At 34.8% G+C, this 12,220-nt stretch overlaps 2 protein-coding genes across 2 annotated transcripts; one reads left to right on the top strand and one right to left on the bottom strand.

Moving 5' to 3' along the window:
• Positions 1–5,377: 5,377 nt before the first annotated feature.
• LOC112734660 (peptidyl-prolyl cis-trans isomerase FKBP13, chloroplastic) lies at positions 5,378–8,464 on the bottom strand. The gene is made up of 5 exons (XM_025784074.3): positions 7,902–8,464; positions 7,741–7,833; positions 7,610–7,670; positions 7,446–7,514; positions 5,378–5,615 (listed from the first exon to the last, which is right to left on the bottom strand). Exons 1-5 carry the CDS (start codon positions 8,244–8,246, stop codon positions 5,551–5,553), a joined length of 633 nt encoding a protein of 210 aa, XP_025639859.1. The 5' UTR covers positions 8,247–8,464; the 3' UTR covers positions 5,378–5,550.
• Positions 8,465–8,548: 84 nt separating this feature from the next.
• On the top strand, positions 8,549–10,815 carry LOC112734661 (uncharacterized). The gene is made up of 3 exons (XM_025784075.2): positions 8,549–8,752; positions 9,216–9,367; positions 10,503–10,815. Exons 1-2 carry the CDS (start codon positions 8,551–8,553, stop codon positions 9,350–9,352), a joined length of 339 nt encoding a protein of 112 aa, XP_025639860.1. The 5' UTR covers positions 8,549–8,550; the 3' UTR covers positions 9,353–9,367; positions 10,503–10,815.
• The last annotated feature ends 1,405 nt before the right edge of the window (positions 10,816–12,220 follow it).

Raw genomic sequence — 12,220 nt, 5'->3', positions numbered from 1 at the left:
TATAAGTTGATTATTCACATAAAAATATCTTTAAAAAATTAGTAAAATTTATTATTTTAATTAATATTTATTTATTAATATTTAAGAATATGAATTAAAAATATATTATTAGATTACTAAAAATAATAAATTCTAATAGTCTTGAATATTTTTCAGTATCTTTATATAAAAATTATAACTGAAATATATAATATAAATATATATTATGACAAATAAATTAATTAAATATGTCAAGTTATTTAATAATTTTCAAAAATTATTCCCGTATGAAAATATCAACATACAGTCATCTTTAATATAATACATAATCAACCATCTTTTCTAACCAAATTGGATTGGAATTTCGAATGGTAGTATTGTTACTATACGTGTATAGTGAAACCGTGTTTTACTTGAAATGGAACACAATTGATCTTTCTATGGGTGGTATAGCTAACATGATCAGTATTGTGATGATACATATTAACTGCTAATTACGAATCTGCAGCAAAGAGAGTTGAAGTATGGAACATTGTATCATATCAGTTTTTATATCCTGTATTTGAGCGTATGCTTATTATTATTGCGTTCAATTAAATATCTTAATTGTAAAGTAGTATATTTTGTCTTTTTCTGTGGTATGGTTCAACACCAGTGTAATAATCAAAAGCTCCTTAACGTCCTTTCAGCATTTCACAAGAAAAATTGGATGGGTGGTTTGGCTTGTTTTAGTATAATCATGGCAGTGGAATATACATTTTGGTTGGTCATAGAACACATATGATTATCTCGCCCCATATCAAAATATTCTCCCGTGACTAGAAATTGATTTTTGTATGGGTGGATAGTTTTATGAATTTAAACATTATTGGTGTCATATACTAAGGAGAAAAATATTATACAAGGTAATGTTAAAAAAATTTTACACGCAATTTGACTAATAATGCATGAGAACATAAATAAAATATTATTGCAATTTTGCATATTATTACATGACTTATGATCGATTCAATATAAACCAGCCGTACGTTTTAGATGCTTATCCAAGAGAATATGACAAATCCTTTCTTAAAATAAGCAATCAGAATGTGATAGACTATTGAAAGTTTATTCACATAATAATATACAAACTAATTTATTGGAAATAATTTGACCCTTCTTATTAAATATATAATTAAAAAAAATATCTCAATATTTTATCCAAAATAAAGCTGGTATTATCATCTCACCTACCAAAAGAGAACCTCATTCGCATAGCTTAATTGTGATAATACAGTAACATTATTTTTTTTAGGTAAAATATACAGTAACATTATTTTAAAAATACAATATTGGTTTTAACTTGCATCGCGTAAATTAATTAAAAACGTTTTGTTATTTTGGTCATGGAAACGTTTTTGTTAAAAGTTTTCCGGAGAAAAAAGGAGTCATTTTGGTCCAAAAGAGAGAGGATTTTTATTTCGCCTTCGTATGGTGTTTGGTCAGGAAAGCGTTCTTGAATTGGGCTCTAATTAGCGATCTTGGTTATGTTGTTCATTTTGTTTCTCTTTTAAGCCTTCTATGATTATGTTTTTTTGGTATTTTATGATTATATTTACGTGAAATAAGATTTTATTAATTAATGGGCCTTGGTCCAATGTTTATTTTTTTAGATACTGATAAAATTTTAGTCTATCACTCGGTTATTAGATTAAAATATATAGAGTATAAACCAACTTAGTTGGTCTGAGTGGTTAGTTCACTCGTCCGATTAAAATATATAGAGTATAAACCAACTTGGCTGGTCTGAGTAGTTAGTTCACTCGTCCGCTTAAGTAAGTGTCGGAGGTTCGAATTCCACCTTGATTAGCGAGCACCAAAATTCCATGTCCAAACAAATTAGCTATGATGGTATCTACTTCAACCAAAAAAAAAAAAAATTCTCACTAGTCACTTATTTGATTTCTTATAGTCTTCTTCTGTGTCCAACCATTCAACTTCAACCTCATTGGATGACACCAACTTGGATAATCTCCTTTCCTTTGGTGCTACCAAAACCTGTCCACAATTTGAGTCCATCCTCCACAACAAGCTCAAGCAATTAGCTGCATGCAGCTCTCAAGTGGTTGCATTTTCATGATTGTTCTGTCAGGGTAAATACTAAAACAATATAGCATCTTAATACAACTGGGAGAGTACATCATAACTAAATAAGGTAATCATTTATTTGGGACATGATGGAAGTGAGAGGAATGAGAGGGTTTGAAGTGATTGATGATATAAAGGAAGAGTTGGAGATGCATTTTCCCAAGACAGTGTCATGTGCAGACTTCTTGACAGATGCATCAATGGAAATGCCACTGTTCAATTGGCCAGTTCCCTATGGAAGCAAACATGCATGGATTCTTCTTCATTGCCACTGAACCTGATCAATTGGTTCCCATGGCCCATGAAAACATTACTTCCTTGCTTGAGTTTCTCCAATCCAAAGGCATCAATGTCCTTGACTTATTATTAACTAAATCAAAACTTTGTTACTTACACTTATATATCTATTTGAAACTACATATCAACTCTCTTTGTGATTTAGACAAAATTATACTCAATACTTATGTAATTTGTAAAATACAAAATATAATAATAAGAGAAGTTAGTATAAATATTCTGATCCTAAGACTTCTCCCATTGTTTCTGCACTAGCTTCAAGCACCAGTTTGCTGTGTGAATGGTAAAGCTTGGCAATGTTGGAGTTCTCAATGGCCAGGATGAAGGGGTCAATGGTTACTGATTGATGATTCTCTGTTATGCTTTAAACAAACTCTTTACTTTGTACTTGTGGTCTTGTGAATCATACTTATTATTCTTTCATATAAATTAGTGATTGAAATTGTTGCATCAAAATGTTATGCATCTCCTCCTCTTGCTGTAGCAGTTATGACTTTAGAAAATACAAACTGTGTGAATGAGTGACAGGTTGAGAAAGAAAAAAAAAAACGTTATGCAAGTGAAGTGTGAATTAAGAAGTAAAGTGGAATAGAGTTCATTTTATACAATGGCAAAAAAACAAGTTAAAAAGTAGAGTGTGAATTAAGGAATATCTCTCTTTTTATTTTAAATATAAAGTCAAAATAACACATTTCCATGGTAAAAAAGCTGTGAATATATGGTCCCAACATCCTAAATTGGTGGTGCATTGTTTCTAGGATGTGCCTTCTTGGTACTGCTTAATGTAGATACCATTTTCCAATTATCAGAAAGAAGCTAAATATGTCCATGCTGATCTTGTCATCAATCCCTCCTTTCCTTTTTCATACACTTAAAATACATAACTGAACCTTTTTCTTCATTTATATAAACCACAACATCTTCCCCCCAACACTTAATTCACTTTCTCTTTTTATTTGTCACCTTGAGCTCCAAAAAGATTCACCAATCTTTGATGATTTTTTTTAATTATAAGACAGTTCTCTTCTTTTTTGCATGGCTTGTGATGCAGCATATCCTTCTTCTTCCTTGTCCACTTGCATGATCTTCTTCTTCTTCTCTTTGCTCTTGGTTTCTCACTTCACTATGGCCATGTTAGAACACAGCTTCCCTACTCCTTTGAGTTCTAACCAAGAGGGTGCTAAGGAGAACACCATGGTAGCTGCTTCAGCAAGAGAAGGTGGTAGAAGTAGTACACAGAGTTCTAGTAAGGTCATGGCTCTAAGAGAAAGTGGCAAAGGCCTTCAAGTGCAGGGTCCAAGGGAAGGGCGCTGGCGAGCTCCACGGCCGCCATTGCAACGGCGAAACAGGTTCTTCAATGTCAGTGAACATGAAGTTCCCAGTGGTCCAAATCCCATTTCAAATAAGTAAATTCAGTGACAGAAGAACGAAGAAACAGAAAATTATAATATTAGCTTCTAGAGTGGTTTATGGCTTATTGGCTTCAGGTTTTATATTTATTTTTTCTCCTTCCTTTTTTGTTTTTGTTTTTGTTTATATGGTTTGGGGTGAGTTTAACAAGTGTCTTGAGATAAAAGTATAAAGAGATTGAAACAGAGATACAACACTGAAGCTATGTCTTTGTTTTTATTTATTTTTCTATCTTAGTTATTTTTCAAATAGATTTAGATCTCTTTATATCTCTGTATTTCTATCATAAAACAGTTTCTAAACTATGCATAACGAGTAATTTGGACTTTTAAAGCTTCAGAGAAGTTTGATATCAGTGAAGACTGTGTTATCTTCACAAATTGCTGATTATAGCATGACCATGATCATGATCATGATCATGTACCAATCATTTAAACATGAGAGCATATATGAGGTTCAATACTATTTGTCATAATTATGTTGTGCTATGTTATTGGATAAAAAGTAATAAGGAAATGAAGGAACATGATTATTCAATTTTGCAACATGAACGTTTTTGGTTGCTTTTGTTATTGGAGTTGAAGAAAAAGGAACAAGAAACCTCCCACAAACACCATTGTTTTGCGTGAAAAAGGTTCATAAGGATTTGGCATCCAAGGCATTAGTAGTGTCAATAATCATAATAGTAACCAATTTTCCCTTAACATCCCAAACCACATTCATCATTTCTCTCTGGATATCCCAATAGTACCCTTTGTCCCTTTCCTTTAAAAATGAAGCAAAACCATTGACTCTAATACACGTCTCCATGCAGTTTATCTTTTATGTCAGATAGTGCTAGTACATTAGAAACTGACAAACTTAATTGGAATAATTATGGGGGGGTAATTTTTCACCACTTTGTCTAGTAGATAGTAGATGTATGTATAGGATTGTTGGTTGTTTTGTTTAGTTCAGACTTTCAAAATTTTGGGACAATGCTACCTAGATTTATAAAGTACTAATCATCACAATTTGTCTTTTTGCATATTTTGATGTGTTTGTAGCACGGTCCCAGTTTCACTAGGTAAATACAATATCGAATATAATGGATGTTATTTTGTAAGGCATGGAACACATGATTTGGCCTTCACTTTTGTGTTCAAGGGGTCTTTGTTGCTTTAATATGTTACTTTAAGCTGTATATTACTTGTATTTATTCTTTACTGCAGAGATGAGTCAATTGATAGTGGATACAAGTAAGACAGCTTAAGCTTATTATTAAGATTCAATTTCACTGCCTTATTACAAGATTATGGCTCTTGAAAATGCTTGTTTAACAAAATTTAAAGAAGGAAAAAAAAGGAAAAGGAAAAGAACAACAATAATATCTGGTTGCCTGCTTTTCAAAAGCAAAGTGCTTTGACAGCTTTTTTTTTTTTTTTTTTACCGACTGTTTACTTTATGTGGTTATTACATTTGAACTTTGGAGTTACAGTGTTTATCAAATTAAAAACTGAATGCATATACACAACATACTAATTAGTATTACTCAGTCATGAACTTATCACTTATGAGGCAAGTGTTACTTGAATGATTAAATTTAGATTTGCTCATCCATGATAGATATATAGATTAGACTGATGAAATATTATCACTTAGTAATGAAATGATTTATGATCTATCAATAAACAATATACATGTAAGCATCAAGCTCCACCAAAATGAATGTAATTTTACTGCTAATGGCTTTGTAAATCATGCTTTGCTAACAAATTCCACATCAAACAAGAGTATTGAATCAGGTGGAATGACACATGAACCTGCATGAAATGAAGATAAGGTTCTCCTTAATTAGTCAAAATGGTAACAGAAAAAGTCATGCCAAGTAAAAAAAAGGTACCGCAATGATGTAAGGAAATTAGGCAGATACATAATTATTTACACTACTAATATTATGTGAAAACAGATAACCATGTGCTGACTATCGTACTAATTTGTATTCATTAATAAAACAGAATCTAAGACAGCTTAATATAATGTCCTTAGTCCAAGCTTCTCCACAGTATTCGCTATATGTTCATCTTTCTCTAGTGTTCATGGGTCAACGTTATTTAGTGTCAAAAGATGAGTATGCCTCGGCATGATTCTTGTACAAATGTCCCTTCACCATTCTCTATAAAATTAAGAACTAGCTAGTAGCCATGTGGGGAGTGTATCAAGGAAAATGGAGTGTTTTAATATGAGAGGTGGGAGGAGCAAATGTTGACTGTAGAACCATACATGGATAAAAAGAATAAGAATTTTTTTAAGCATTACATGAATCATGATCACTTAAAAAAGTTATATAACTTTATGTTTTATCTTGATTATTCGAATTAGTTTCAATAATCAAGATATACTAATCATGAAACATATTGATCATTAAAAAGCATAACTTAAAAGGACATTTATGAGAAATTAAGAAGCCAAGAAGATCGAAGATCTGGACATATTAAGTGGTATATAAATGAATTTTAGGCAAATTTTTAAAATGACAAATATTGTGAAACGGAGAAAGCATTACATAATCCAAGGGATAATACAAATGCTATTATTTAGATGTGTTGAGTCATGAATGTACTAAATTTTCAAAGTGACAGAATAGAATATTATAAACATTAGATAACTTTATGTTTCAATCTTGTTTATTTATGTTAGATCCAATAATCAAGATACCAATTATCAAAAAACATTACTTACTGATAACATTAAAGGAAATATATAAGAATCTAAGAAGAAGATATGGGTCATATTAGGTAAAATATGAAAGAGTTTAAGGTAATAAGGTAAATTTTTGGGTAATTCCCGTTAATAAAATGAATGGAGTTGAAAATTATGCAGATGTCCTAAATCAGAATTGGTTACACGCCCTGTCCTGCACACATCTATATAAATCAAATCAAGTTAAGTCAATTTTAGCCATTTACAAGTAAATCGAATTAGCTTGCTTCGATTTACTAGTGGTACAGTATATACATAGTAAATTGAATCAGGCTGATACGATTTACTACTTTCACTTGCTTCGATTTACTTACTAGTGGTACAGCATTTACATAGTAAATTGAGATGTCAATAATCTGTACAAGTAGTAAATTGAATCAGCCTAATTTGATTTACTATGTATATGCTGTACCACTAGTAAATCGAAGCAAGCGAATTCGATTTACATGTAAATGGCTACATTCGATTTATTAGCGTGAATTACCCTAAATTTTTTAAATGACAAATATTGTGAAACAGAAGATGTTTTTACAATGCAAAAAAGCCATTATCCAAATATATTGAGATATGAATATACCAAATTCCAGAGTGACAAATATTGTAAAATGAAGAGGGGTATATCAGAGTCGAAGACCTAATGCAAAAAACCATTACAAGATGGATGGGATATTACAAAATCCAAGGCATAATGCAAAAAGAAGTCTTCTTGGATTTGCCTTGGATGAATTCAACTAGTGGCACAGCCAATAGACTCAAGTTTGATGCATTGAAAGTGAAGCAGATTCAGAAAATACAGCAAGCAGTACTTGTGCCTAGAGTGATGAGTGTTACTATTTATAGCAGTTAACTTAAACATAAAACACTTAACAAGAGAAAGAAGGAGTACTTGCCTCCTCTACAACCCGCTCCTCTTGAACCATATCCGAGTTCTGGTGGAAGCTTCAACGTACGTTTCCCTCCTAATAATGTTAGGAAAAAGGAAAATTCAAAAAATCCTTTACCTTCGAATAATATTGTTAATTAGAATGTTAATTAAAGAAGAGGAAGCAGGCACCTTGAAGCATTGGAGGAATTCCATCACCTCCTAAAATGCCTTCATCCCATCCTTTGATGACCTATGAGATTCATCAATTATTATGTCATCCATACTCAAACCATTTAATTTAATTAATCGATTAATGTTACCTCTCCAACGCCGACGCGGAATGTAAGTGGCTTGCCGCGATTGTAGCTGCTATCGAAAACTTTGCCATTCTCCAGTCTCCCAACATAGTGTGCCTGCACCCACCGGCATAGTTCAAATCTACGAGTTCATGGAAAATAGATATATGGTATGCATGTTTGACCTTAATAAGCTGGCCTTTAACGGCCTGAGGGCCAGTTCCAACAAGTTTGTCACAGAAGGCAAGGCCAGAAGGAGCTACTGTTAATTCACATGGTGCTGATTCAGCTGCTGATGAGGACTGTGGCTGCAAGAAGGAATGGAGAAGCCCAAGCCCAAGGCCTATTGCATCTCTTCTCTTTAAGAGGGGAGGAGTGACTACTAGTTCTAGTTGTTGTTGCTTGTACGAACATTTGTGATGAGTGGAGGAGAGTGCAAGAGTGGTTGGGGTTCTCTTTTGCGGGTGAAGCCGCATCCATGTACATGTTCCAACTGATGAGTGTGCTGCTGCTACTGAACAACTCATCATCCACAAATCACAAATCTAACGTCGATATGCCTCTCTCTCTCTCTCTCTCCTCAAGCAATCAAATGTGATGATGCTATCCTCTTTTGGTTGGGCCGTCAATCATCGTCTTTCTGACTCTAAAAGCCCAAACGCCAAACCCAGATATCGAACACGAAAGGGCCTGAAGAATTAGTTCAAGAACGAAAATACTATTCTACCCTCGCTTTCAAGAATATTTTACAATGCACTCCTATTTCTGGTTCTAAATAACCTAGCAGGCTAGCGAAACCCCAACCTCTTTCGGCGCCCAATAGAAGAGAAGAGAATGGCGAAGTCGCTGAGGTCAAAGAGGGAAAAGAGGCTTAGGGCTATTCGGAGGGAGATTGTTGAGCCTCTCTACGAAAAGAAAGAAGCTGCTAAGCAAGCAGCCCTAGAAGCTGCCCTTGCTGCACCGAAGCTTGAGGTTCGCCAACCCTCAAACTCCGCCATGGATGCCTCCACCGCCTCAGCTACCATCACCAATATGGGTATCTATCATATCTTCTCTCTCACTATATATCTTAGTTAGGGTTTGGTTCATGATTTCTAACAGATCAGACTGTAGATTAGGGTTTGTTGTCATTAATGCTGCTTCAATAACACTGGGAGTTAATTAATCTCAATACTATATGTGAGTGTGGTTTTCCTGAATGATGAGACGATGAGAGACTAGCTTTCACTTCAGAAGAGTCAAATTCAAGTCAGTAGTCCTTCCAAACTCTGAAGGAGATAACTTAGTTTGCTAACTGCACTCCCCGCAAGCTGTTTGGAACTAAGTTTAAAAGATGGCGTCTCCATTAGTTTTTACCCTGCTTATCATTTGCCATTTCACTTAGAGCACCAAGTTTTTTAACTGAAAATTTATGTGAAGACTGAAGACTATGTTAATGTTGCACAATAAAATTGCTATGGCACGATCTAATGTGTTGTATAAAATGTTACATTTGTCAGATGTGGAAATGGCTGACGGCGCTCAAAGCACAGCTTCCTTAAAGCCTGTTGGTGGAGTAGGTAAAAAATTCAAGAAGAAATTGAAGATTGCCAAGAGCAAGCGCCGTGGCAAGGGAAAGAAAAAGCGTCACATATAATGTGAATACTGAATGGTAATAATATCTCATTTTTAGTCCAACTCAAATTTGTATATTGTATCTTGCTACTGCATGTTATACACCTGTTTAAACATCTTTATTTTGATTTCAGAAAATCAAATATTGTACTGTGATAAACATCTTTATCCATTGAGTAGCAAAATAATTATGACCGTTATAGTTTCCAGAAATTGATATAGCTTAGTAGCTAGGATTTCATTCTTAGACCTTCAATGGCTTTATGTAAAATCTGAAACCTAGTTGCCAAGCTTCTAAAATTCTATGAGCCTTCAGACATGAATAGTTTACTACAATAACTGCCCATTTGAATAAACCAATTTGTTTGTTAGATACACTGTTTTTCAATGTACCAATTTGTCAGCATTGATAGTTATGTGAGATGTGAGATGTGAGGGAGCAATATATAAGGGTAGATATTCTCCCAATTCCTTAATTTAAAAGATTCACTATAGATTAATCCTGTAACCAAAACCCAACACAAAGAAAATATCTAGTAGGCTACTGCTAAATAATCCCAAATTATCACCTCAAGGGCCTCCTTATTGCCTTAAACCATAAGTATTAAACGATAATTGGCACGTCGAAGATGATAATATGTTGCAAGAGGGGAGTCTAATAAGAAGTGAATTATCAAAACATAAATGAATTTTGCGGTGTTTATGTCCAGGTACTAACTATTTCAAGTCTTTGTCCACCCGCCAGTTTGTCCAGGGTCAGTCAATCCTGCCCTGTGTGATGCCTATATCTCCAAAAAGACCTGATCTCATGTCATGTCACCCGACTGACCTGAGGCCTAAATGCATCAAAACTCAAAAGGAGGATGAGCCCTTCCAAATACTTTTTCTTCTATTGGTGCCTGATAGGTAATTCTACCCGATGAAGAAGCTGGGAGCCGAGAGGTTACCAGCTGCCTGAGGTTATTCACAGATAAAGCAGCACAGATTGATATGTAGCTGGGTGGGCACCGGCTGGTCTTTTGACCATATCCTCTACCCCTTTTGTTAAACCAGTTCCTGAATCTATAATCCTTGTGGTCTTTTGTTAGTTGCTTAAAACCATAATATCCGGATACTCTTTCTGTTTTTGATTTAATGTTTACTTACTATGCTTGTGGTATGCGATTTTGTAGGTTGCAGTGGTCTAGTCAGAATTACTGTGGCTTTCTATTCAGAAAGACTGCTAAAATTTTGATCGAACAAGCACGAAGACAATTCACTTCTCTCGTCTTTCGGAGCTCTAGACATTTTTATTAACTATACACTCAAATAGTGAGGAACAATACAATTTAGTGTGTAGTAGTAGTCAGTGTTTAAGACTCGTTGTGAACATGAAAGTAGATATTCAATTTGTGTACCAACCGACCTACCAAGCTCTTGGAAGTTGAACTTGATGTTTACTTTTACTATTGTTGAATTTTATCATTCTTGTAGTTTTATTGTCAATGTTTTGTCATGTCATGTTCTCGGAATCAAATATAACCTAAATGTCTAATAAGACCCGAAAAGCAATTAAAACAGCAACATGTTCTCGGAATCAAATATAACCTAAATGTCTAATAAGACCCGAAAAGCAATTAAAACAGCAACGTGTCAACCCAAAAATGAAATGAAAATTCACAACAGTTGCAGTGTCGTTTTAACATGAGCGAAACGGGAGTATGTACTCCTGGACTCGGGGAAAAAATGGGTGAAGGAGAGAGCAGGAGCGAGGATGACGGCCATGTCGTTGGAAGAGATAAGGGGGAGAGTGAGGATGGGTGTGCACCCGGTGGTAAGGAGGTCCTTCTTGGAAGAATTTTTTAAGGGTCTCCTTTAGAGATAAAGTTATTGGTATAGAAAAATTTAAGGCCTTTGCACTTGGATCTCTTTCTAGGGATGGGATAGCAATGATGGTAGGTAAACAAGGTGATTCTTAACTTTCGTGTGTTAGCTCCACAAAAAAAGTAATGCTCTACTTGGTAGAACCTTATAGAGATGCTTTAGTGATCAAGGTCTTCGACAAGAACTACAATTATACAACTTTTTCATATAAGCTTCGGATGGTCTGACGCATCAAAAGTGGCTTTGATATTCTAGACGTGGGATTTGGGTATTTCCTAGTGAAATTCGATGGTGTTGAGGATCGGGATAAAGTCATGCTTGGTGGACCGTGGTTGATAAAGGGGCATTATGTTGTTGTAAAATCATGGGATGTAGATTTTTGGCCATGTGAAACGTCCTTCGGGTCAATGCTTGCATAGATTCGGGTTTGGGGCTTCCAATCTGGTGCTACCAATAGTAGGCTATGATGCGTATTGCTTCTGCGATAGGTGTTCCGATCAAAGTGGACATGGCCACTAAATTGGTAGAGAGAGAGATATGCCGAACATGTGTTTAAATAAATCTGGGATTGCCAATGATTAAGAATATTATTGTGGAAGGGATAATTCATGCAGTGGAGTATGAAAGTCTAAATATGATATGTGTTTCTTGTGCACGTTATGGTAATGATAAGGCACAATGCTTGGGTAGATCACCACGGAAGGGAAGAGTGTTGATCCTAGCGCCGCCAAGACCCATGTTGGTGAAAAGTCAACATCAATTAATGATTAAAAAAAATTCAAAAATCAAATACAACTGATAATGTTGTGATAGGCGTGGTTGTTGGCGAGGATCACAGACCTAATATGAATGATGATTCATTGACTAATAACTTGCATGAGACTCACGTTGAAGAGGCATGCAAGAATGAAGAAGTGGGTTGGGAGCAAGTATCAAGGAAGGGGAAATATAAGCTGAGCCAAAAGCAAATTTAGGCCCAAAGATGGGAATACACAAGCAAAGGTTCGGATAGGAAAGCAAGGCCATG

The sequence above is a fragment of the Arachis hypogaea genome, chromosome 3 (assembly GCF_003086295.3).
Source record: "Arachis hypogaea cultivar Tifrunner chromosome 3, arahy.Tifrunner.gnm2.J5K5, whole genome shotgun sequence".
Classification (NCBI taxonomy): Eukaryota; Viridiplantae; Streptophyta; class Magnoliopsida; order Fabales; family Fabaceae; genus Arachis; species Arachis hypogaea.
The sequence above is the reverse complement of the archived record's forward strand: the minus strand, read 5'-3'. Positions and strand labels throughout refer to the sequence as shown.

Bases quoted from the DNA above. Each gene is read 5' to 3' on its own strand.
- LOC112734661 (XM_025784075.2), top strand. From the start codon at position 8,551: ATGGCGAAGTCGCTGAGGTCAAAGAGGGAAAAGAGGCTTAGGGCTATT. The intron at 8,753-9,215 runs GTATCTATCATA...TACATTTGTCAG, and splicing joins AGCTACCATCACCAATATGG to ATGTGGAAATGGCTGACGGC.
- LOC112734660 (XM_025784074.3), bottom strand. From the start codon at position 8,246: ATGATGAGTTGTTCAGTAGCAGCAGCACACTCATCAGTTGGAACATGT. The intron at 7,834-7,901 runs GTCAAACATGCA...CGGTGGGTGCAG, and splicing joins TTAAAGGCCAGCTTATTAAG to GCACACTATGTTGGGAGACT. The intron at 7,515-7,609 runs GTGCCTGCTTCC...TAACATTATTAG, and splicing joins AATTCCTCCAATGCTTCAAG to GAGGGAAACGTACGTTGAAG.